This window comes from Pteronotus mesoamericanus, unplaced genomic scaffold (genome assembly GCF_021234165.1).
Source record: "Pteronotus mesoamericanus isolate MK-2021 breed Mesoamerican mustached bat unplaced genomic scaffold, CSHL_Meso_final contig_116, whole genome shotgun sequence".
Classification (NCBI taxonomy): Eukaryota; Metazoa; Chordata; class Mammalia; order Chiroptera; family Mormoopidae; genus Pteronotus; species Pteronotus mesoamericanus.
This window is the reverse complement of record NW_026555027.1, coordinates 6,276,268-6,303,102: the sequence shown is the minus strand read 5'-3', so window position 1 is coordinate 6,303,102 and position 26,835 is coordinate 6,276,268. Positions and strand designations below refer to the sequence as shown.

General features: G+C 40.5%; 2 protein-coding genes across 5 annotated transcripts in view; both read left to right on the top strand.

Annotated features, from left to right (window-relative positions):
• Positions 1–11,653, top strand: part of BRWD1 (bromodomain and WD repeat domain containing 1) — a 111,375-nt gene extending 99,722 nt beyond the window's left edge. For 2 of the 3 annotated variants that reach the window (XM_054578400.1, XM_054578390.1), the window contains exon 41: positions 22–3,732. In XM_054578400.1, the coding sequence (XP_054434375.1) occupies positions 22–1,193 (1,172 nt within the window). In that variant the 3' untranslated portion in view covers positions 1,194–3,732. Of the gene's footprint in view, positions 1–21; positions 3,733–10,484 lie in introns of those variants that run through there. The other variant, XM_054578409.1, reaches the window with a different exon arrangement.
• Positions 11,654–14,643: 2,990 nt separating this feature from the next.
• On the top strand, positions 14,644–24,654 carry PSMG1 (proteasome assembly chaperone 1). 2 transcript variants are annotated; one of them, XM_054578431.1, is made up of 7 exons: positions 14,644–14,820; positions 16,123–16,229; positions 17,436–17,557; positions 19,257–19,319; positions 21,706–21,904; positions 22,922–23,058; positions 23,798–24,654. In XM_054578431.1, the coding sequence occupies exons 1-7, from the start codon at positions 14,687–14,689 to the stop codon at positions 23,870–23,872; spliced, it is 837 nt and encodes a 278-aa protein (XP_054434406.1). In that variant the 5' UTR covers positions 14,644–14,686; the 3' UTR covers positions 23,873–24,654. The 2 variants fall into 2 exon arrangements, with proteins under 2 accessions (XP_054434406.1, XP_054434397.1); XM_054578422.1 differs by having other exon boundaries at positions 17,406–17,557.
• Positions 24,655–26,835: the final 2,181 nt, after the last annotated feature.

Here is a 26,835-nt window from a genome sequence, read left to right as displayed (position 1 = left end):
AGAAATACTCTTAATTTTTAGATTCTACATCACAGGACCATGGACAAAGAAGAAAAGTTTCCAGAAAAAGGGTCTGTTCCAGTGACTCAGAGAGCAATTCAAAGGTGGTTAAGAAATCCTCCAAAGCCAAAACAGGTCTCCTAAGGATCCCTCGAAGATGTGCAGCCACTGCTGCCAGTAAGATTAAACTCATGAGTGATGTGGAAGATGTTAGTTTAGAAAGTATGTGTACTAGAAGCAAAAGTGGAAGGAAAAAGCCCCTCCGTTTTGCATGTTCCACAGCTAAGAAGATAGTGAGTGATTCTGAGGGAGATCTAAACTGTGAAGTGCCAAACAACCAGGATGCCTGTGAAAGAGAGCCACCTGAAGCTGACTCAGAAGGTAGTACAAAGAGCATTCATCAGCCTTTAAGTGGAGACTCAGGCTCTGAAGGTATGTCAAATTCAGAACATAGGAACAGGCCTATTAGGCATACCAATAATCACAAAACAAACGCTGCCCCTTCTAGAACAAGGAACTCATTGATTGGGTCTTCAGAGGAAGATATAAAAAGCCATATTCCAGGGGATGAGATTGGTAGAAAATTTTCTTCTGAGTCAACTTCGGAGCAAAAAGATACTGCAGAGACTAACTTTGAAGAGGAACTGAATTACGGGCTGCGCAGGTGGAATGGCAGAAGACTCAGGACCTATGGGAAGGCTCCCTTCAGTAAGACAGAAGTGATTCAGGACTCGCAGGAAGCAGCTAAGACGGAAATAAAAAGGAAGAGACTGCATCCTGAACTGGGGAACGTGAAAATTTCAGAGACAACAGGGAATTCAGAGTGTGGACCTGACACTAGTCCTAGGTCTGATTCGGAGTTGGGATCTGTAACTGAGTCAGACGTTGACTGTGCTGATGAGACAAAAACCAAAAAGAGGAAAACGAAAGGAAAAGCAAAAGTAGTTAGAAAAGGTAAAACTTTTACAGCTAACATATCTAAAACTGTGAGGCAACAAAGACAGAGCAAACGTCCTAGGTTAAGTGTGGATGATAATGACTGGGAGGATCTGGACTATGCAAAATCTAAGAGAGTTCTTCGACGTTCAAAAATAAAAACGAGAAATCAGGGTAGAAGGACCGTGAGATACCATGATGGGGATGATGATAGAAACTTAGAAAATGTGTTAGATTTTGATGATTGCACCTTATGACCTTGAGGGAAAACCAGTTCATTTTAAAGAGAAAATGGACTGGAATTTATGGTGAAACCTGGCTGTTGAAATTATTTTTTTGTCCTAAAATTCAGGGAATATATTTATATTTTTCTATGAAAAGTTATGAATGTGACTAAATCATGACTGTTATTTTTATTTGCACTTGCTTGCCTTTGTAGCAGCATTCAGCACAGGTGCCAAAATATGCTTCATTTTGGGGGCAGATCTACTTAAACAGTATGTAACTACATATAGCAAGAGTTTGAGATGTGTTAAACACTAGACATCCTGGTTATCATAACCAATGAGCATTACTTTCATGGTAGCAAGTGCCATGCAGATATTTTCTGAATTTGTCGAGAGGTGGTAGTTTCTAACCCATGTCCTATTGTAGTATAACAATTTCACATGACCTATGTTTACAGATTTTTCATAAATATTATGTGCATACCGACATTACAATCATGGGAGGTGTTAACCATGATTAGTAGTAGGTAGGCAAGGTACCTACCACTTTTTTTTTTCTTTCCCTGGCTACTTGAGTAGAATGCATTATACCAGATTTGGTCATTTTCATTGAAATGGTTTTCAGTTTTCTTTGCAAATACTGTTGAGTCTCTCCCTTTATTTTAAAGAAAAAATAGCATTTTTATTTTATAAACTTGAATTTATAAAGTGCTGGTAAATTATTTTTTTTTTAGTGTTTTGATTGTGTATTTCAAACCTCTAAGGCCAGACCTTTGTCCTAGCATTTTCTTTTAAATTGTGCACTAACAAAATGCTATATAATTTTTTTTCCAAGATCTCCTGGTCTTCACGTAAGGGATTTAACCAAACTCTTGGTCTTCCATAGTCTTACTCTGTGAAATAGAGGAGTTTGTGTGCCTTAGATTTAGGAAAGTTTGTTCTTCAGTAGAGTGTACAGGACTAAAAGAGTATTTAAATTATATGTAGTTTCTCTCATTTTTATTGAAATTGTAGGGTTAAGTGTGCAATTGCAAATCTCATCTACACAGGAAACTAGTTAAATGTTATTCTCCATCTCTTTGTTTTAGCTTACTGCTGCCTTGTGCAATCTCAAGCATTCTTCGCTGGGCAACTAAATGTATTAGTAACCTCTAGTTAAAAATCTAAGAAAGTCATGTTTTGTGGGAAGATAATTTTGGAATCCATTTAAAGTGAAACCTTTATCACATCATCAAATACCATAGTAAGCTTATTTTTTTCGAGCCAAATATTTTACTTGATAGGTTGTGCTCCTCCAAACAGTGTAGGTGGCCATTCCTAGCTTGTTTGTGCCTGAACATGGACTTGATTCAAATGGTTTACATATTTTGTAGCGAAGGGGTATGTTACAGTACTTCCACCTTTACTATTTATTGGCCCTAACTATTCGGTTTCAGACTAAATTAACCCTTCTCTCCTGTGTATTCTTAAGGTGGCAGATATGGAAAAGCACCAGACTCTGGTATTAGTGTTAGAAAATGTTCTTAAGTGTTACTTTGTAATAACCTATTCTGTTTGACATGGTAGAAAATATTTTCTCCTCCTACATTAATGTAAGGGGAAGGATATTTTTGGACATGACCAGCTGAGATAGTTGGGATACCTGCCTCTCTCCTTTGGTTGTTGAGAGAGCCTTCACTTCAGAACTACGATGCTCCTCTTCTCAAAGCTCGTATTAAGCTTACAGTAGACAGTTTGATGCAGGGTAATTGTCCTTGATTTTTGACCTGAAGAAATTAATGGAATGCTCTTTCCTTTCCTAATTTTAAGAAGTGGTGATAGATGTCATATCCATTAATTTATTTAAACTCTTCTTTAAGCTTCTCCATTTAATGTCTTCTCAGGGTTTTAACTCCATGTTTACCATCATTTGCAAAAAGGTACCAAAAATCCATAAGTAAATACAGAACACATTCATAAACACAAATTCTTTTGTGAAAATGATACTTTGACCATTTAGGCTTCACCAATAGAACTGTTCTTATCTCTTAGACTGAATTAATGATATAGTCAAGGATTGGCTGGTCAACTAATTACTAATTTTTCATTTTGTCCAAAATGGTTAGACCCTTGTTTATATAAGAAATATTCTGGTTTCATCCAAAAAAACAAGAATCGACCTGGTGACTTTGAAGGCATGACTGACAATGGTAGCTTCTTAAGTTCTGAAGTAAAACTAAGGGATTATAGAGAGAATAATTTTTATGGTGTTTTTTGGTCATGGTGCTATTCCTAAGCTTAACTTTGAATATGTGACACGCACTCCTAAATATCTCTAAGGAAAATTAATAAATAATTAATTGTTCAAAATGTTTACATTGAGCACTAGAACGTTTGACTTTTTTCTACTTCTCTTTATGCGAAAATGCGCAGGGATTTAATGCACAGATGTACTTTAATATGTTTGGGATCAGTTTGTATTTTTCTTATGAGAAAAGATAAAAGGTTACAAATTGAATGTGAACTGATCCAGAAGTGCTGTAGCTTTCCATTGCACTTGAAATAACTTAATGGTATATGATAAAAAAAAAAAAAAACTACTGTGGTTGTGTATGTCCAAAGTCTTACGATTTTATTCATTTATGGTTTAAACAAAAATGTTTGAAGTATTTACATTGGAATTTTGATTTCTTTGAAAGACTAATTTTACCAAGCATATTAAGGAAAAAAGGTTTCATTTAGAAAGATTAGGTTTTAAAAGCATTTTTTCCATATCCTTATTTAAAAAGGGTACACTGACAATGGATAGTAATTTCTGAATAAAAGGAAAAGTTTATTCCTAGATTCCTAGGGTGGTCATTCTCCCTTTTTTATTTTAGGGTAAAATCTCTGATTAAATCCTTTCTCAATTTAGTAATCCTTAGAAAAGGATAAAGTAGTTACAGCTTCTAAGTTAAAAAACAAAAGTTTCTTTTAAATAGTAGAGAGTTGTACCTGAAAAGGGAATTAGTTTTATCATAAGGAAGTGGGAGGAAAGAACTTAAGTTTTAGGAAAATGCACTTGAAAACCCAGAGGTACAAATGGGAAAAGGAGGCATAAACCAATAAAAATATAGTCTTGGGGTACTACTGTCCAAAAACAATAACGTCACCAAATTCTTCCCACTCCATTGGTTGATGACATCCTAAGTAAAAATTCAGGTTTAGAATAATACTGGGTCCATACTACATTCCCTGTTCCTCCTCTAGCGTGTTTGTTTTTTTTTTTAAATAATTAGAACACAAAATTTATTAACTTCACTGTATAGTATTAAAAACTAAGCTGAAAGGATTTAATTTCTTCTGTCACTTCAAATTGAATTGGATTGTACTACCTGAACAAAGGTTTTGTATAGCAGAATGCAAGAACATTGTTAAAGGTGCATAACATATATTTTTGGTTTTGCTTTCTTCTAAATTGATTTTTTGAGTGACTTTTAAATGGCCAGATAAGGGCTTTTTGTCTTGTCCTTTACTATGACTGAAATACCAGCCCCATTTTTTCATTGATATTAAGTCAGCATATCTATTTTGGCAGATACCTTATAGCTGTCACCAAATATGATACTTTAGTTTCCTTACATTGTATGGAAGTTATAGCTCAGTTCTAGTATGATGGGGTGCAACCAAGTGTCTTCATTGTAGAAGAAATTTTTGTCAATTATATAAGTGTACCTCACACTCTGCTGTGGATATCGGGGCATAATAAAGCAGAAAGCCTAAGAAATTTGCAGCTTAACAGTTTAAAGACTGTCTCTTAATTCTAGTATTTGGGAACAGAAAGATCAAATAAATTTGTCAAAGCTAGGGAGAAAATGGAGTGTTTTGGAAAAACATAGTTCAAAACATAGATTAATAAATGCTAATTTTACTTGTAGCTCCACTGTGAATTAATGGAAAGGAATGAAGTGTACATAGTATAAGGCCCATGTTATATCCTCTCACATTTAAAGAGTATTTTTATAGCTATTTTCTTAAATTACAGATGTTGCCTAAGGATACATGGGAATTCTCTAAGTTCAAGGGGATTTTTACCAGTAACTCAACCTGCCAGGCTTGTCTTAATATATTGTTGATATGGTAGAAAAATGTCTAGACTCTTCCTTGTTGTCTTTTCAAGGATTGCTCTTAGGGATTTTTGGGGGGGGAGGTTAGCCCCAGTATTCGGCAGCATGTTCTATAGGGGTGTCCGACCTTTTGGCATCTCTGGGCCACATAGGAAGAAGAGTTATCTCGGGCCATGCATTAGATACACAAACACTAACAAAAGCTGATGAGCAAAAAAAAAGGTTTTAAGTAAATTTACGATATTGTGTTGGGCCACATTTATAGCCACCCTGAGCCGTGGGTTGGACACCCTAATGGGTCAAGACTAATAGTTTCACTCAGTATAATTATCAGTGTTACAACGTATTTTCTCGTCATACTTTAGTTTTGAAGTTAATTTTAAGGTAAGTTTAATCATTTATTAAAACCTTTAATGGGGGTTTGGACTGTTAAAGAGAAAGGCATTCTGACTGACCTGCTTGAAAGGAGATGACCAACTACATACAGCAGCCAGCCTGCCTTCCCGTTGGTGCCGCAAGGAAAACATTTAGAAATTACTACCCTTTTCAGTTGTTAAATATTAAAGGATTCTTTAATTTTTAATATATTGAAGCTAATTTTCTAAGTGTTGATCCCTGTTTAGTCCTTGGATTGTACACATTCAGTTCATCTGTAAAATTTTCACTGTTTTACTGGTTGGTAAAGAGTCAAATCTTTTTAATTTTCCTCTTCCACACAAGATCTCTAGCTTTCTACATGAAATCATTAGCACATTAGAATCTTAGCATTTTCATCTAGGAACCAATTGTTTAGTCAGTTACTAACCATAATAAATTTAATGTCTTTTTTTTTTTCTTTTTTAAAAGTACTTCAAGCCTCCTGGCTGATTAATTCAGGAAGGTCTGCAGTGCGGGGTCCATTTTCCATGCAGCTCATCTTTACCTCTTGTCTTATGCAGCTCCCAAACCTCTATCCATTTGTAATTTTTCAGGCAGGCAGAACACAGGGCTGTGAGCTGGGGGAGCTGAAGGGAGGCACGAGATGGGCTTGAACAGGGGTTGTCACTGGATTGTCTGTGTCCCTGCTGCTTTTCACTAGGGAAGTAAAGTCGATGGGAAATTCAGCATTTACCTCTGATACCTTGTCCTGCCTATGTTAGTTTAAAAGGCTCTGAGATACCTCTCAAAAGTCCATTAAGCAGATTAGTATCAGATTCTTTCCATACTTCATAGAGCTTTCATCAGATTTTTAGAAAATAATGAATAGCCTTCACCAATCTTGTGAGAATCATAAGAAGGTGACCAGTTAACTTTTCTAGATATGAGAGGAAGCTGTAGATTAGCTCTAAGTACAAAATAAAGCAATTCAAGGCTCTGTGGTACCCTCACTGGATGAATTAAAGACTTCAGAAGTTCATCTACTCAACCATACAAGTGACCAAACTAGTGGAGAACGGCTCTAGATTACATAGTTATTTGACAGTCTCTTGACCTGACCCTGCCATACAGTAGGAGCTCTCAGCATTACCAACTGCCCTAGGAAAAAGTAAAATGTGGAACTCGCAGAGTTACAGAAAACGCTATTCTAGTTATTCTCTAAAGAGACTTTGCAGTTTGTGGGATCCTTTTGGAAACTTCAGGGGGGATGAATATCAGTGATAAATGCTATTTGCTTACTGAGTTTTGGTCATTCAATCACAAATGAAGGGAAGCAATGAAAAGAGGACATCTCAAACCAGTTCTGATAAAGGCTTGCTTGAGAGGTTATGATTTTGGCATGAAAAGGTTTCCCCTCTATATGGAATTGATTTATCCACCAACCACACCAATGAATAAAGTCAGTACTTGAAAAGTATGTGAAATAGGCTGGTGTATTTTATTTTTGATTCAGGCATTTTCTTTTTCCATTCTCAGATTTGTTAATCTTCCAGTTACAATGCTGATCAGATTAAAATTTCTTTATACTTCTACAGCAATGATGTGGTTTACTGTGGATTTAGGAAAACAATTTTGTATCAAGTATAATTGGAATATGAATTCTTAAAATAGAGAAACTGGAGATTGTTGCTCTCAGTCAAAGCTGTACTGTCCTATATCCATTTCTGTTTGCTACAGACCCTCTTAGAATTACACGCTGAGCAGAGTTATTTAAAGTGGCCAATTAGGTAACCTGATCTGGTGCTACCACAGACCCTAAGTTTGTGTTCAACTAGTGAGGTTTTAGCCACACCCAGATGGGGATCCATTTGTAGGAGTGCAACAATGCCTCAAGCGCTCAGTGATGTTCCAACACACCCAACTGATCCAGAACCATCTGGGACACTAGGACTTGGAATTGTGTTGTCAGCATTAAACGACACTACCACAAATGAACTGTGAGAACAGCATCCAAAATTTTGAAGCTTGTACACTAACATATAAATTGGTTTTCTCTAACTGAATTACCCTGTATGTATTTCTAAAAACTGTAGTTTTCCAAGGAGAATAAAGCACTTTATAATTTACCAAGTTCTCCGTAATAAAATTAACACATGTATTTTTATTTTAGTTCCACACAAGTTACACTTCTGTCTTCCTCACATTTTTATGTAATTCCCCTTTTATGTTCTAAGACTTTAGAGAGACAGCTTTATCAAGTTGGAGTTCCCATGTTATTCCCCATTCTAGACATAGTTATTTGAAGTTCAAATTTCCTTTAAGTATTTTTAAAAGCTACTTGCAGTTTTTTTTTCCTGTAGAATCTTAACAAATAAGCATTTACTAAAATGTCTTATGTGTTTACTGGGTCCTAAATTGTCAGTATAGGGTATTTCTATCACTGTGTTGCAAAGGAATTAATCATTGCAACTTAAAATCATTTTGTCCCACAAAAGAGTTGTAATAGGACTTTATGCTTGTCAACTGGGTATATTGTTGGGAATGAACCAGTTGCCTATGGTTAATGCCTTCAACATGCAAATGGCTGCATTTAGTTGAGTGATACTAGTATATTCTTGATCATAAATTCAAATTCCACCTTAATTTTGCTATATGTTTTTGTTCATTTTATGTTGTAGCATATTAATATACAGAGATGGGCAAAAAGTTTACAGTTGTAATACAAATAGTGCAGTAATTACTACAGGAATAAACTTGTGGACTCACAACTGTAAGCCACCTTTTGCCCACTCCTGTATGTTCTAGCTTTTGCCCAATACTGATAACATGCTCAAGATTAGCTTTGGATCTAGGGTTGGTTTGCAGAGACTCATGTTCACAATTTAAAAACTCTTCAGAAGAAATTCCTTGAAGTGATAAAAATACAGCATTTTAAGCCACTTCCCATTTCACTCCCCCAGCCTCATACGCATGTGGCTTCAGAGCCCAGATAAGGGTGGGAGGGTGTGCTGCATGGGGCGCTGCCCTGCTGATCAGGTTAGCCTGCTGGACGGTCTTTTTTGCAGTGCCAGGTGGTTTATACATAACAAAACAAGGTATCTTTAGAAAAAACTTCATTGGAAAAGCATGTGAAACATACTTGATAAAAGGGACTAATGCATTTGTGGGGGGGTGGGGGTTCTTTGAATAAAGTAATTCCTAACCTGTTTGGGGAGAACTGTTACGGATCTTGGAGAAAGAACAGGCACATCTTTGAAATGAGTTTCATAGACTTAAGGTAAAACCTGAAGGGGTTTCCTTTTAAGGGCAGCTGACTTTCCTCAGGATCCTCACTCTTTGTTAATGAACATGTCAACTCAAAGAAGCCATTTTCATGTGTACTCATTTGTCCTTGGTGATGGGATGCCAGACATCTATTCACAAGAAAAACTAAGAAGGTTGGTAGTTGGTACTTCCACTGATAGAGAATACAGCTCGATAGCTGACAACCCGCAAACCCTAATTTTCTAGTCCTTTGCAGTGAAAAGGTTACAGTGGGCATCATTTCTCCAAGATGTCAAGTGGTGGTATTTCTTGATCTGCGGCCTGTCCTTATGGACTACTGAATCTCTGGAAATGAGGCAGGGACCTACAAACTCATTCCCAGCCAGACTCCTCAACTCTTAAGACGGTTTTAGAGCGTTTCATTCTTAATAACTTCCAGACAAGACTGCCAAGAGTTAAGGCCTAACACTCAGGGGCTAAAGAACTTTGGAGACATTTTTATCAAGAAATACTTGTGCCCTAGAAGAGTACTAATGCATCTTGTCTCTGAAATGTGAAAATTTGGCTCTGGGCCCATCTACCTTGATAAACGTGAAGTAGTAGGCCTACTGACCCGTGGCTCCTGAGCACGGCTGCCCTCGGAAGGCACCTCAGTCAGCCTGGACGGGCTGCTTTCCCCAGTGCTCTGTTCTTTTTGTCTGGTGGATCTCTTCCCTTTCTAGCTCCTGGCTGCAAGGATACTTCGAAGGCATCCGTCCTTGCCCCTTACAGGAGGTTCAGTTTCTAGAATGTGTTCTCACAGCACACTGCAGTGGTTAGCTCTTTATAGCAGCTATACTTACATGTGTAGAATTACTTTGTTTTTGAATCTTTATCCTGATCCTCTGTGCCTGGCACATACCTAGCTCAGAAAATATCTGAATATTGAAACTAGGGTTTAACAGTTCCAGTTATGTAAAAAGCTCAAGTATTTGGGGAAAAAAATGAACCTGGGATTAAAATCACATTTCAGTATACAATTCCTACTTTTTAATTTACTAGTTAACCAATTTTTCTTTGGTGGGGGGAGGGTGAGCCAAAGGAAGTACTAGTATGTATTAGTGTTAAAGCCTCAACAAGGATCTTGGAATACAGCTGATGCTGAGTTGTCATGCCATGGTCGCCTTTCCTCATTTAGGTTCTAGGAAAGATTTCAGAACTCCTACTGAGTATATGGAAGTAGTACAACAGAGTGCTGGAAATGATACCAAAAACTTAAAACCTGTAAGTGGTCCTGTTTTGAAATTCAGGTTTTAGATGAACAGTTTTATGATGCTTTATGATACTTAACACCATTCTTGCAAGTCTGCTACTGTTCTTAGTGACTGTTATCCTTACAGATTATAAAGTATGCCAGGTGGAGGGAACTAAGATTCTATTCAAGACTTCCTTTCGTAGATAATGAAGTGCAAGGTTATATCAATGTCAAAAACATGTAGTATTGATCATTTATGTATTTAGCAGTGTGAGTAGTTTTACAATTTATTGTTTAGGAATGTATTGTTGAGGAATGTAAGTAGTAAAATCTTGTGTTACAAGATTTTTGCATTTACATGAACTTTCACTCATTTTTCAGAATCTGTTCCTAGAGACAGAGAACCCAATACAAAAATGAGAACATGTTTGCATAATCAGAAGGATGCAGTGCAGATGCCTAGTGACACTCTGAAAGCAAAAATGGTGCCCGAGAGAGTTCCCCGCAGATGTGCTACTGTTGCTGCAAATAAAATAAAGATAATGAGTAATCTAAAGGAAACGATTTCAGGACCAGAAAATGTCTGGATTAGGAAGAGTAGCAGAAAACTGCCCCATCGAAATGCTTCTGCTGCGGCTAAGAAAAAGTTACTGAATGTTTATAAAGAGGATGATACAAGTATAAATTCTGAAAGTGAAAAAGAGCTAGAAGATATTAATAGCAAAATGCTTTTGTTTTAGTCAGCTCAGTTCCTGGAAAGAAAAAGCACAGTAGTTAGTGTCTATGAAAATGTAGAGGTGGGATTGAAAACAGGGGCCACAAGTCAACTGGCAGTTGCATTTTGCTCTGAGCTCTTAAATTAATCCCTTGTTGGCACCTTTCCAGGAATTTTCTGAAAGCCATAATCCAGAGTCGAAAGTGCATCCTAGGAAGGCTTCCTCCCAGTGAGCCTTTGTACAGGCACTAACTACAAAGAATTCTGAGGAGAAAATAGATTTGCGAAGCCTGTAGTTGGGAGAGGTGGAAAGAAAAGACAAATGGCTTCTCATAAGATTTCTCCTCTTCAGAAAGAATTTCTTCTCGGGGAAATTTCTTGACTCCTTAGAGGAAGAAAATACAGTCGTCCCTCCATATCCCAGGGGTGGGGTTAGTACCAGGACCCCCCCAAAACCAGATGCTCGAACTTCTATAAAAGAGGAAGTATTTGCATATAACCTACACACATCCTCCCATATATTTTAAATCATCTCTACATATAGTACCTAACACAGTGCAAATGCTATGTAAATAGTTATTACACTGTATTGTTTAGGGACTAATGACAAAAAAGTCTGTTCAGTACAAAGCCCCTATGTTTTGCCTAACTACCTAGTACACGTCGGCAACAATGTGTCTTCCCCCACCCCTCAATAGTGTACGCAGAACACTTAGATATGGGAGACCAACCCTAATGGGAAGTGTAGAGGGTCTATAAGAAAAACTAAAGGAATGAGAGAAATTCAAAATCTTCACCTGTTCATTTTAAGGGTTTTGCATTAGAGTACTAAAAACTCAGACCACCATGACTATGGATGGTGTCCTTATCAAATAAAAATTAGGCACATTTCAAGAAGTGCTATTGAGCCTATTTGATTTTTGAGTGAAACAAAGAGCAACATGTAGTCCCTACAATGCACAACTCAAAAGCCAAAACAACTTAAACTAGGACACGGGGGTTCAATGGTGGGGATTTTAATAATTAGTGTTGGAAACAGAAAATCCATTAAGGTCTTCTTTTATTCATAATATTGGAATTCCTATTGAATGGTGACCACTTGATATGACTAATTCAGGGAATATATATTTTTCTATGAGAGCCAGGACTGTGACTATCAGAACTTCTTGTCCCCATTTTTACTTTCAGGCAGCAGCATTTACAGAGATGCCAAAATGTGTCATGATGAGGCCAGTCTTAGTTTTAATTAAGAAATAAAAACTATAGATTAAGATCAAAACAGTCATATTTTTAGATGAGTCACTGACATCCTCAATGTTTCTCCACAGCAGCTTAAAGGTTAGAACTTTATGAACACTCTGAATTTATTACAATCTCATCACAACAGCTGGAATGGCAGTATGTCTGGGCTATTTCATTGTGGCCTTCTCTAGGATTAGAAAATCTTGTTTTGTTACTCTAAAGAATTTCTTTGAAATGATGTTTAATTTGTTAATAGGTAGTTGTTGAAATTAAAGTCACCAGAGTAAATGAATGCACTGTCAAATCTTTTTAATATAGAACATAATATTGGAAAGCTGAATTGTTTTCCTATTTAAACATATCTATGAATATTAATATATTATTTGCATGTATGAATCTGAAAAAGTAAAATATGGAAACCTAAGGGTTTCTATTCCTTTTTCATTAAAAGACTAATGTAATTCACATTTTTTGGTTATACAGATTGGCCAAGTGTCTAGATTACTTGAGAAATTTGTTTGTGGTTGCATGTCTGCTTAAAAAAAGGCTTTTTTTGTTTTCTTTTTCTTAGCATAAGCCAGAATACTTCTACCCTATAGTTCATGTCCTTTGCTCTGTTTATAGTCTATTTTCATCTGAAATGCTGATCCTAGTATCTTGTTACTAGTGCAGGTGAGAAAGGGGAAAATTCCTAATAAATGACATTTTTAGGTGCATGGGGTTTGATTTTTGGATCTCTAATGAAATTTAAACCTATTACCAGCCCCATATTTATACTTATTTGGTATCTTATCAACAAATACCACAAAACGAAAATATTTGAATCTCAAGATTATTGTATGCAAAATTTTTTGACAATTTCAGTGTAACGAAAGGATTTCAATTTTGAAGTTGGAATTTACTCTGGTGGAGTTAAATTCTGTCAGTACTTGAGACTGTATCACCTGCCTTCTTTCATAATGGAACCCCTTGTCTAGTTTAGTATTTAATTTGAACATATATTTGCCTTTTTTTAAGTGCTTGGCCTAAACTTATTGTAACGGCATGAAATAAGCTTTTGTTTAAAACTTAACATTCTTGTAAAACACTCTCAAATGTGTGCAGAATTTTAATCATGGCCAAATGTATTATTACTTTATAATTTTAATCAGCTTTCCAGAAATTATTTCTTCATAATATAATTGTGAAATCACGTTGGGGATCTCAATGGTAAAAAATGACATTTTTATTTAACAAAAGGACTAAGACGAGGTGATACCCAAACCTTTTTATTTTGCAATTCAGTCATTCTGTAAAGCCAATTAACCCAGGAGTTGTAATGCAATTTTAAAACATCACATTGGTAATCTTGTATATTCTAGTTCTGTAGCTGTACTTAAAATTTCCTAAGCTCTTACAGGATGGCAATTTGAGTCTTAATGTTTATACTTAAGTTCAAATTTTGCTTCTAAGCCCAGTCTTAAATTTTGCAGTAATACGTAAAATTGCTAAATATCAGTCTTATGTAAATGGTTTTGTTGATCATTGTTTCTCCACATCTTAAAACGAGATGTTTCTAGTAACTTTCGGGGATTTTTTTTTCCTCTCCAGAGGCTTCCCCGACCCCAAATTAGTACTTAACTTAGTGATTATTGAGGGACAGGGTTCCAAAATTTAAACAATGCCATCTAGTTCCAGCACAACTAAATGTAGGTATTTTTTTAAAAAGTTTTCCATTGCAATACCGGATATTTTAATTTTTATTCGAACTATGGTATAGTTGTCTCATTTTCCTCCTGCTTGGAGCAGTGCTCCGTGAACTTTGTCTTCCAGCAAATTTTAAAGAGAACCAACTGAACACATACTTACTTTGCTTACTAGTGAAAGGTTATTTAAAGCGGAAGTAAACTTTGTATTAGAAATGGCCAAGTTTTAAAAAAGCTAATATTTTTGCAGTCTCAAAAAGTCTTTTAGATCAGCTTGACGATCATCCTGTTTTGAAATGTGGATTCCTACTGCCAGAGTAAAGGCCTCATTTTTGTAACACCACGAAGCACTGTGTTTCTTCCTGCTTTGCCATCCTCCCACTGCCCACTGTTCCCGTGGACGCGCCCGGTCCGGGCCGACACCTACCTGGGAGCGATCGCGTTTTGGAGCATGGTGATTAAACTAAAGCTCACCCTGCCGCTCCTAACGGAGCAGGAAAACGGAAACGGAGCGAGGGAGGGAAAGGCACAGGGGTGCGCCTCTTTTCGGAGCACTACAGTCTGGGGAGGGGCGGCCGACCCCTTCTCTTCCCTGGTCCGTTACCTGTCGGGACAGGAGGCCCAGCCCCGCATCCGCCTCTCGCCTCCGCTTCTTCAACCCGCAGTCATCTGATCTTCCCTTCGGTCTCTCCGCTGGGCTCACTGGGAGGGAGAAAACGCTCTGGTTTTGCGCGACCCTAGGGTCGGGCGCGTGCGCGGTGGGTGTTGGCAGAGGGGTGGGGCGCGTGAGCGGAGGCCTTTAGGGGGCAGGGCTCAGGGGCGTGGCGATGCTCTGGGGCACCTACACGGAGTTGGTTCTCGGGGCGGGGCGGGGCGGGGCGGAGCGCGGGGGCGCATGCGCCGTCCTGCGGCGCCGCTGTTAGGCGGGTGGGAGGGTGACCATGGCGGCCACGTTCTTCGGAGAGGTGGTTAAAGCGCCGTGCCGAGCCGGGACGGACGACCAGGAGGAAGAAGATGAGGGGAAAACGGAGACGCCGGAAGACAGGGAGGTCCGGCGGCAGTTGGCGCGGAAGAGGTGAGGTCCTGGACGTAAGGAGCTGGCGGAGCTCTTGGGCCTATGGCGCGGTCCCGGGCTCCGGCCGTTGCGGGGGCAGGATAGGCGCCTGGGACGCAGGCGGTGGCCGCTGGTCCGCGGCCCAGCTCTGCCTTGGGCCTCGGAAAGTCCTCGGTGGGACTGGCAGAACCAGCTCCTGGGGTGTTGAGTGGGGGCGGGCTGATGTTGGCCTGCTGCAGTTTCGGTGGGCTGGGTGGATTCCCGTGTTCTTTAAAGGGGCGGCCTGCAAGACTTCCTTCAGCATTGATTTAGGTGGTTTCTTGTCGACGTTAAGTTTTTCCAGGGCTACAGTGCTAAGTCTTCGTGCCCCAAGTTTGTTGTGTATTTGGTTTATTAAACATAAGACAACTCTCATAAGATTTTTATTCTCCGCCCCACATTTCAGTTAGCATTACGTGGCAGGTGGGGTTTTTTTCTCCAAACACAAAAATTGGAGAAAATAGCGAGATGAAGATTTTGACACAGTTATCTTCCATCACCCGTGAGTCCCAGTCACCATGGGCTTTTCCCTACCTGCGCCTTTTTCAGAATGCATCTCAAATGCTATGGGCACTTTTTTCCATATACTGTTATCGTTCCTAACAACATTAATAATTTCTTGATACTATATAATAGCCAATCCATGATCAGATCTGCCTAGTTTTCTCTGACATGACAGTTTACACTGCGTGTGTATAAATCAGAAATCTAACAAGGCCCACACATTATGTTTAGATGTTTTGTTTTTTTCCACTTTCTCTCATCTAGAGCAGCGCCCCTCCTTTTTCTCCTTTGCTCAGAGACTGGTTGTCCTGTGGGATGACCCTCATTCTGGGTTTGTCTGATTGCTTCCTCTTGGCGTCCTTTAACATGTATCCATTACCTGCATTTCCTGTAAATGGAAGTTCCTTCTAGAGGCTTGGTCAGATTCAGGTTCAATATTTTGCCCACGAGAGAGTTTCAAAGGTGGTGGTTGGTGTTCCTAGCTGCTCGCTGTCCTGTGGGGTCATCCCACTTTTCAAGATGCTAAGAGTGATTGGTCGGTGGGTTAAGTGGACAGCCTGATTCTATTCAGTTCTCCAGGAACTTGGTATCAAACGGTTTTCTCTGTTAGTTATCATCACATGATTCCGACGATTCTGTTGTTTCCTGAAGATTATAATTATGTTCTTGATAAAATCAAAGTTTGTATATTACTTAATACAAAATTATAGTATTTGCATCATAGTAAAATACTATTCATATTTAAGTTACTTTAATTTTGTCTTTTGTGTCCTTTGTTAGGGAGGTGCGGCTCGTTCGAAGACAGACAAAAACATCTTTGGAAGTTTCTCTGCTGGAAAAATATTCTTGCTCCAAGTTTATAATTGCAGTTGGAAATAATGCAGTAGGTGAGTGGAAATGCATTTGACTAGACATTTTGTTGAAAGAATAAAATGTCAAGTTACTTACTCCTTTTCATCATAAAAGATTTTAAGTGTTTTTTTTTTTTTTTTTTTTTCCCCTTGGCTGGTGTGGCTCAGTGGATTAAACCTGCAAAGCCAAGGGTCACTGGTTCTACTCCCAGTTGGGACACATTCCTGGATTGCTGGCCAGGTCCCCAGTAGGGGGTGCATGAGAGGCAACAACACATTGATGTCTCTCTCTTTGCCCCTCCCTTCCCCTTAGAAAATAAATAAAATCTTTAGAAAAAAGTATTTTTTAAAGAAAAAGCTATAGTTCTGTAAAGTTATTTTATAACTTTGTATTTCAGTAAAATCTATCATTGCTTATGTCTTTTTCATAAACTTAAAAAGATTTAAAGGAAATGCTCATAGCTTTAGGAACTTAGATTCAAGGAAAGGGTCAAGGGTGTTTAAATGTCCAGAATTCCTTAAGTTCAAGGACCTGTTCTGGCCAGACTTGGAGGGGCAGAAGATAGTGCGTGTATACAGCCCTCTTGTAGCAATGGTTCTTGGATGTTTTGGAACATTTCTTAAATGTTCCTTTAAGAACATAATGATAACACTGAAAATAACAGGAATCACTAATTTTGAGTACTTAAGTTCTGAAGTCTTTACACAAATGAATCCATTTGAGAAGCTGAAGTTAGAGCAGTGCAGGATTCAGCTAAAACAACATACACGTGCAAGTGCACAAACCTGTATTATTTTGGGGGGTTCTCAGGCTCAGAGGAGAGCATTTAGGAACTCCAGTTAGGACCCTTTGTTCTATCAGGTAGCCACAGTGCTTGCAAAACAAGCAGAAGATAAATAACCACTGAGTCATTTATAGAAAGTTCCACCAGCCTAAAGTTTCCAGATAAGTATTGCATTGTGAGAGCATTGTTAAGTGTGTCAGTAAACCTTGCCAACTCCTGGCTCTACTACCATCTGCACTCAGAGCGTGGCCTTTTACTCCTTAAGGCCTCTGTTTCCTTTTCTGCAAAGTCATGGTGTAAGGTCAGTGACCCAGAATGGCATTGTTAGCTCCAGAATCCTGCAGTGACTTGAATGAACTTACTTTTTATTGACTAGAAAATGCAGCCTGCAGAACCAAACACTGACTTATGTGAATTGTTTTTACAGCATTTTTGTCATCATTTGTTATGAATTCAGGAGCCTGGGAAGAAGTTGGTTGTGCCAAACTCTGGAATGAATGGTGTAGAACGACGGACACTGTGCATGTGTCCCCCACAGACGCTTTTTGCGTGTTTTATCATCTAAAATCAAATCCCTCGGTATGTAGGACTTACCTTGTCTTTTTGAGAAATAGTTGTGTAGGCAGCACTTATGTAGTGTTCGTTTGAATGCCACCTTCTTCTGTACAGACTTCTGGCTTGAGGAATTCTACCCGTAGGCAGTGTTAGTGACCACTTTGTTCATATAAATGTTAATGTGGCACTTGCATTGTGTTGGTAAAGTTGTTAGGAAATTCTGATACCACTTTGTTAGAAACAAACCATAAACACTAGATATTTAAATGTTGCCCTCATTCAAAAAAGTATTTCAGTTGATGACTCCAGACATGCAAAAATGTATTCATTCTATGAAAGCAGGAAGTTCTGCATCCCTTGCTCTAAAATGCAGCGCTGAGCCAGTGCCTCGTATGCACTCGAAACTCAGTTAACGTGTGTTGGACAAATGAATGCTTCGTGCATGCTAAATACAATCCTGTTGATGCCAGCCTTCCCCCCTAACCTAATTTGTGCTGATATTTCCAGCAGAAAAGACATTGGGCAGCTGGTGCTGAGTGATTTCTTTGGCTTGTGTTTGTCCTTATCCTGCTCGTGGGTTCATTCAGAGGACGCAGTGGGCTGGGCAGCTTGGGAGGCAAGGCAGGCAGAGGAGGTAGCCCGGCAGGTGAGGTCTCTCCCGTCTGCTGTCTGACGGGGTTCCATTTCACAGGCGCTGGGCGGAGGCACAAAGGCCAGGGGTAGGGGAGCAGACAATGGGAGCAGTCAGTAATTCCATCACGTATAATGTTGCTTATTCCAAAAGGTAAGGAGCAAGTGTTAGCCCTGAAAACTGTAGAGCTTGATTTTGTAATACAGTTTGTTTCTATAGCGGGTACCCCAAAGTTACTGAAGTTTCATGAGCATTTTTATAAAAGGTCCAGTGTTTATAGGAAATGAAGCAGGAAACGGAGCATGTTCTTTATCTGGCCCTTAGTGTGAAAGTTTCACTTGAGACTAGATAGAGTCAAGTAGGAGAAATTTCTGTTACTGTGTCTGCTGTACCATTTTGGTTGGATGCCTTGAGTATTCAGAACCTGTGTGTGCAGCTGCCTCTCAGTCCAGTCTTCGTGGTCTCCCCTGTCCTGCGGCCCCTTCCCCCTCTGTGCTTGCCCTGTGCAGTTAGCATGTCTGGCAGTAGTTTATGGGAAGGTGTGGGTGACTTCTGTGGATGGCATCATTCCTGGGCATCCTTAATTGGGAGCCTCATGGCATTGCAGGTTATTTCACCTGGAGCATATGGCCTGGAACCCAGTTCCTAAACTAACACCATCCTCACAGGCATTGACAACACACCAGGGTGCCATTTGGGCCGAGGTCCGTCGGGCCGCCGTTGTTCACTGCCGTCACCTGCTGTTCCTGTGGTGGCCACGTCTCCTGATGTGGGGTCAGGTCTTCACGCGCAGTGTGTGGCCCTCGGAAGGACAGCAGGCTGCTGCCTTCGCTCTTTGATGAAGCGGAGTCTGGTGGTCTTTGCTGGGCCTGTCTTCAGTGTCTCGTGCTGGCTCTGTCGATGTGCACTTCGTTCTGATACTAATTGCCAGTAGTAGCTTGTCAAATTAAAAAAAAGTAGGCCAGTAGCAAATTCAGGAACACAAGTGTTATCTAAGTTATATTAGGATATACATGATATCTATCTGGTGACAGTCTGGGGTGTATATAAAACTGATTTGACCGTACAAAAACTTGGAATTTGGTTTTTTAGATTTTCCTGTGTCAGTGCAGTTGCTATGTTGCTGAAGATCAGCAGTACCAGTGGCTGGAGAAGGTAAGAGAGGGGTGGGCGGGGGGCTTGGGTGGCAGGTGTGGCCGTTAGGTACGGGGTCAGAGGCTTTACTCTTAAACCTTAACGGTCAGATATTGAAGTCGGGGAAGTTTTTTTTTCTTCCTAAAAATATTGTAGGAATTTGTTAGAGAATATAAAGAATAAAAGGACTTATTTAACAAACAGAATTAGCATTGTGCTAAAGATTGTTGGTCGTGGAGGCATAAAACATTAGTTGAATGAACTCTTCCCATCCACCTGATTATTTTGTTTGAAAGACAAGCTACACGCGTGAAACAGAGCAGGGCACGGCCGGGGAGAGAACAGCAGAGCCGGGGATGCACCGGACGCAGGCAGGGGTTGGCACTAAGCCGCCACTCCCTCCAGACCCCAAGATACTATCCCATTTTTCTCAGCACTGTGAGTCTTTTGAGGCTTTATTTTGTGGGAAAATTATGCATATGGTATATACCGAATAATACAGATTTTTCAGTGAAGAATTTAGGAATTTTAGAGAATAACCATAATTTTGGCAGTTATGTACAGTATTATTTTTAAACGAAGTACACCTGTTACATGTGTCATAGCAACATTTTAGCTTAAATCTTAGGTATATTTTTGTGTAGATATTAATTAGAAATAAGAAACTTAATGTATTTTCATTTTAAACTAGGTTGGCATACTTAGAAACATTCACTAAAAGTTATTAAATGCATTTTATTAATGGAGGGATTGTTTAAGGAGATCTATGAATATTCTGATAAGTATATACATGTTTTATGTTCATGTACCTATGTGTATTTCTTAGGGAGCGGGTTCATCGGATCTCAGAAGGGTAGGAAACTGCTGTGATTTTTATTTTTAATTTATGTAGAGCACTATTAAGAAAAAATATTTTATTATTTTTGTACTGTGAAAATACTCTTCAAGACTTAAAAAAATGTGCGCTTACACATTTCTAAAGCAAAAATTTTTAATCAATATTTTTTTTCTAGGGACACTCTTAGGTCCCTTTACTGTTTGGGTCAGGTCAGCCGTGTGGTACTGATGATCTCACACTGTCCGACAGCGTTAAGTGTTGTGGATTCAGACTAAGTATCACAGGCAAGGTGTAAATTAGGCCTTGTGAGCAATGTTATGGGACCTAACACTGAATGGGCCAGGCCTGGTAACAAATGTACATACACAGTGTTAGCTTTTTTAGTGTTTATTTACAAAGCTGTTAAGTAATGAAATCAGTCATGCAAATCATTTATGACATATAATATCTTCATTTCTTTTGTTACTATTTGAAATAGCCACTTTTTTCTCTTGATAAAATATTTTCAAGGTGCAGTGGCCTGAAATCTCTGTTTTCTTTAAAAAATAGCTGCTTTCCTCGTTTACATTATCATAGATTTTTAAGAGCTGGAGGAACCCTTGGAAATCCGTCAGATACAGACTTCGGAGGACGGTGAGGTCAGGGCGAGGTTAACCTGCCTGCGCTCGCAGCGCACAGCCTGCCGCACCTGCAGGCGGCTCCTGGGCCCCAGCAGGTGCCTCCGGCTGCCGAGCGCACTGGCCCAGTCTCTGGTGTGTTTTTTCCTGTGCATACAGACCTGTGATAAAGCTTAGTTTGTAAATCAAGAGATTGACAGCTAATAATAAACGAGAATAATTATAACGAAATTGAACCCCGGCTCGGCGACCCCCCGGCAGTCAGTTGGGTGGCTGAGACAGCTGCTAAGGGAGGGGAGCGCACACAGCGTGGCTGCTCGGGGCGAAGCCGTGGCCCGTGTTCTGGGCGGGACGGGGTGGGACTTGGTCGCACTACACAGAACGACACGGATTTAAACCTTAGGATTTGGGTATTTCTCTAATTTTTCATATAATAATTTCAAAACGTGGTTGACCACGGGTAACCGAAACCACAGAAAGCAAAACCTCAGAGAGCAAAACTCCAGATAAGGGAGGTGGGCTACTTTAAATTCTTCTAAAATTCACTTAAAATTGGATTTTAAGAAGACTCATTTGCAGGCATCGTTGGTTGGTAGGAGAGGGAGTGAAAGTGGCAGCCGATGGGGGTCACAGCCGAGTGCCTTGGTAACTCCGATGACGTCGCTGGCCGGGGAATGGCCGCCCTGGCCCTCTTTGTCCCTGGTTGGCCCCCTCAGACTGCAGTGGCAAGGAACGTGGTTTGAAGGCCTCTCCACTAGAAAGTGACAGAACCAAGATCAGGTCTAGGTGAGGGGCAGCGCAGTGTGTGTCTGGTTTTCCACGGACACTTCTGCGCCCGCAAGGCAGGATGTCCCTGTGAGGGGTGCTGGCTCCCCGCCCAGAGGAATGTTGCTGTTCTGTAACAAAGCTGTATATGGGTGTATTTTAATTTGAAATCAATTTTTTGTGTTAGGTTTTTGGCTCTTGTCCAAAGAAGAATATGCAAGTAACTATCCTCACAAGTCGACACGTCACAGACTATAAAACTTCAGAATCTACCAGTAGCCTTCACTGTCCTTTCCTGAGAGCCCTGAAAACACAGAATTTCAAAGAACCTCCATGCTGCTCGCTGCTGGAACAGCCGAATATTGTTCACGATCTCCCTGCAGCAGGTGGTGTTACAGTGTGCGACGTTTACATCATAGCTTGTTACTGCTTTATTGATAGTTAGTACTTTGAATGTTAGAGATCTTTTTTCCCCTCTTTTTTATTGAATTTATTGGGGTGACATTGGTTAATAAAATTATAGAGGTTTCAGAGTGAATGTTAGGTATCTTTTTGCGGTAATTTGCTACTGATTACTGATGTATTGCTGTTTATACTCATCATCTGTAGTTGCTAGTCCATCTATTTGGTTTGAGCTTAAAAATTTTCCAGACACAGTTAATATGAGAACAGCTCAGGGTTCTTAACTGTTGCCCTTCGGAGTCTCCCTGTTTCTGTTTGGTCTTTGGTAACTCAAGTGAGCCAGTGTTAGGTATAAGTTGTTGCTGTATGGAAAGTTGGTAAAGTGTGTTTTGATAGAATAGTAGGTTTCAGATATTGAATCTTGGTAGTTCTAATATTTCTTGTTCCTGTTACTAACAACATATCAAAATTAGATTGTCACCTTTCAGTAGTTAATGTTACTATATATAATTAGTTATTATTTGCTAATAAATAAAAGGGTTTTGTTCTCTTTAAATGTTAAGCTTATTGGAATAAGCAGTTTAGTAGTCTATATTATGCTTCATATAGTATTTACATTTAATTTACTATGTTTATTATAGTTAGGAAACTTTAATCCTGTGGCTCCTCAGCATGTATCTCAGTAGTGTGCTCAGGAAATGCAAAATAAACAATGTTTGCCTATTCTGTATACCTGAAACTAATACAAAATACTGTTGAAGGTAAACTGCCATTGAAAAATAAAATTTAAAAAACCTAATATTTGCAAAATCAGGAGAATACTTTAAGAAAATAACACTTTGAAAGAATATGCATCAGAATTGATTTAAAATGGCAGTAAATGCTTTGATTAAAAGAGGCAACAGAGACAGCTGTTTTTTAAAAGTAGGCTTCATTTAGAGATGTTTTACTTTAAAATCCTATAATAAAAAAACTTGTGTTTTTTTCTTGTATGTTCATAGTTCTGAGTTACTGTCAAGTATGGAAAATCCCTGCCATTCTGTACTTGTGTTACACTGATGTGATGAAATTAGACCTAATTACAATTGAAGCTTTTAAGCCTGTCCTTTCTTCCAGAAGCTTAAAAGGTTTGGTTAAGGTAAGGTTTTATTTAACTCATTAACTTAATAGCTGACTTACTATAATGAACAAATGTAGTAACAACCATAAATGTATGGTGTCAGTTTAAAACCTAAGTAGCACTTAGAGCTTCTTTTGCCTCACAGTGGAGCTTCCTGATCTGGCAGTTGGACTTGATAGGCACCGCGTTTGTATGTAGATGTCCAGCGGAACTCGGGGAGTGTTCCAGTCAGCTGGGGCCTCCGGGGGGCGTGGGCGATTGTCCTGCCAACAGGGGGTGCGGTTGCATGGGGAGAGCGTCGTCCCCCAGGGAAAGTGGCACTTCAGCTGGATTGGAAAGATGGGTGGATCCCAGTGGGTGGCCATGTGCAGGGGGCAGCAGTGGGAGCCCAGAAGTGGGTGAGTCCGGGGAGCCCTGAGGGGAAGGGTGATGAGCAAGGTGCTGGGCCGCAGAGGGAAGTCAGCGCCCACGGGGAGAGGTGGGCCCGGCCAGCGCGTCGTGTCCGCTGCGTCTCCGTAAGGGCTGCAGGTGGCTTCCACCGGCCGGGAGGCTCCTCAGCCAGGTTTGGGCGCCGGGAGGACATGCTTAGTTGTGTGACCTTCTTGCCTTGCCTGTCTGTTGGGAAGAAGAGGGGAGCGATAGCACCTCTGCGGTGGGTGCCTGTGGTTGGGACGGGGCAGGGGGGAGGGGTGTTGCACGTGGCTTCTGACTGAGCTCGCAGTCTCACCGTATTAACACCTTCCTTCTCTCCTTTCAGAATATCCCCCAGAGCACAGAGATACTGAAGAAGTTGGTGACGACCAATGAGGTTCAGAGTAACATTTACACGTGATTCCAGATAGCTTGTTACGTGTGTCACCTGTCCATTCCTGTAGGGGGCGCAGCTGCACTGTTTCATTAGGTTCCTTTTTTTTCAAGGGAGTATTTTGAGGGTGTTACAAGCAGAATAAACTTATTTTAAATTCATTGTAGTTATAGTTCCTTTTTTATGGTGGTGCTGTTCATGGCTGAAATAAGCAGACGTTTTTATCCACTAGATGGGAGTATTGTTTTATTTGACTATTTTGAGGTAATATAGTTAAATTTTTCAAAAGCTACAGGTTATGTTAATATGGCAAAGTATGGTTAATTTGGTGTAGAAACTCTGATATCAGAAAGTTGGTAGCCTGCTGGAGGTCCTAACATATGGAGGGTTTCTGACTAGGAGGAGTTCTACAGGTTTTTCATGGATAAAAGTTGGTAATAAGGTAGTAACAGTTGTACATTCCTCAAAATGAAACAGACAGAAAGTTGCATCCTCACTTCAGTAATACGTTAAGTTGGTGTTAGCGTGAGCCCTGGTGGGGTCTCCCGTTAGAATGGCGGTGAGTTGTGAACTCCAGGTAGCCACACCACTCCACACGGCCGCGGACTCAAGTTCATTAGTGAAAATAAATTTTAAAATGGTGGAGTTTATGAATGTCTTTTATCCTTTTTTCTTTTTTAGTTATGGAATCACTTATAGACAGGGTGCAGCAGAAGTGTAATGCCTGCTTGAGTATGGTTGGTAATAATATGGGTGTAATAATTTATGGTTTTAATTTGAACATTTTACCTAAAATGTCATATGGTGTGCTTGAGTGTGATACTGTTATAAAATTACATGCTTATGATTTTGTAATAAAAGATTTTTATAATAAAAAAGGAGGTGTTATTTGTGCCAGACCCCTGTAGGTGCATACATCTTACCCACCTGTGTCTTCTGGATTTCAGTTTGTTCACTGTGGTTGGTCGGGGTGGGAGATGCTGTTTGCTGACTCGCTGGTTTCCCTCCAGGAGTGAAGTATGGAAGTGCAGTGTTTGGCCCATGTATGAATGTGTCCTGATGATAGAAATTGAGGTGTTTTCATTGTTGCAAAAAAAGCATGTGTCTGTTTAGAAATGTGTTGGCAGGTCCTGGAGGCGACAACAGTTTGTGAGAATGAAGAGACATAAAAGTATAGATACAATGAATTTTAAGACCAAAGTATGCAGGCAGGTAAGAACCAAACAATGACCTATCTTGCTGTCAGCTGTTACTGCCTAATGCCCACACTTTGGAGAGCCAAAGCAACCACCAGCCGTTTCTCATGAGTCTGCAGGTCGGGTGGGCGCCCCTGCTCATTTGTGCCGTGCGCAGCAGCTCTTGGCTCCTACGCCTGCAGCCACGTCCCTGACATGAGTGGGCTGCACCCGGCGGGTCTAGGGTGGCCTTGCCTGGCATGATTTGGCTGTCTGCCACGTGTCACTCTTGTTCCTTCAGCAGGACTGCCCAGGCATGTCTCCTGGTCTCCAAGGAGCAAAAGAGGGAACGGAAACGTGCAAGTGCCTCTTGAAGTCTCCGATCACGTTTGCTGCAGTCCCAATATGGTCCTCTGTAGAGGCGGCAGGGTTGAGGGCGGGGCATCACCAAAAGGTCTGCATGGGAGGAGCGTGGCAAACTGGGGCCATTAGTACAACCAACCTGTCTGCGTTTGCCCTCTGACCACAGCTGCTTACGCTGCCCTCCCCCCGCAGACACGCGCACGCCAGGCCCACGGCACCCCGGGTCTCGCCCAGGTACATCATGCTCGAAGTCCAGGGGCTTGCCGTCTAGCTGCCGCTTCTGCAGAAGCTGGTGAAGTAAGCAGGCAAGTCACCTGCCACACACCAAGCGCACAATGGTGAGAGAGGGACAGGCCATCTGCAGGTATTTCCATTTGAAAGGAAAAGACTAGGACGCATCGTCTGCCAGTTCTGAAACCCCACTGGACAAGTAGTGCCAGACCAGCCACCGCTCTCCTCTGGGAGTGAGCAGAAATCCTCGGTGGGGCCCAGCTTCTGTTCTCAGGCAGAGCCTCCACGGTCTGGTCCTTTATCATCACGTGCCTTGCCTGGTTCCAAGAATTGATCTTTAATAACAGCTATGTAGCTTTCTTATCCATAGAAATAGGTGTGTCTGCAATGTGATAGCCCTAGAAACACTGGGCTTCCTATGTATCTAATTACAGTCTACTCCATGCTCTAATTTTTTTTTAAGTTGTTTTTAGAGAGGAAGGTGGGGGTGGGGTGGGGAGAGAAACATCAATGTGAGAGAGAAACTGATTGGTTGCCTCCTGCATGTGCCCTGACTGGGAACTGAACCTGCAACATTTTGGTGTATGGGACGCCACTCCCACCAATTGAGCCACCCAGCCAGGAGCACCACAGACATTTTTGAATATGAAAAATATCACCAACCCCTATCTGGTGACTGACTTAGGAACTCTCTGCTGCTGCTTGAATACCCTATTAGAACTATGAACAGAAGTTGTCTCAGCATTCTCTGCAAATTCTGTTTGACCTCCGGTGAAATCCCAGGGCAGAACCACTCTTCGTTCATGCCTTTGGAAAGGAAAGGAGTGGAGGTGAAAGTCACGTCACTTTGATTCTTGACCACCCGCCCCGCAGAGGCGATCCTGAGTTCTCTGCGAGTCTGTCCGTGCTGCCTGTGGTTTCGCTGCTACCCATCCACGAGAGGCAGTGGAAGGAAAGCTTTTCCAAGAAGCCAGTTCAGTGTCGGTGATTGTGCGACTGGTAACTTAAAGAGCCTGGGATGTTACTTTCACTTATTTAGGAAAAGGCCAAACAGTGTGAGCTAAATAAACCTCCCCCTCCAGCCGTCATCCTCGTAGCCATGGTAGCTGCATGTAGTCCCCTCTGACCAGAATCCCACAGTGTGCTAGACATTGCCTAGACAGGTTCTATTGGCCACTTCATATCATTAAAAAAAAAAGTTTTTTTTCCTAATTTTTAGTT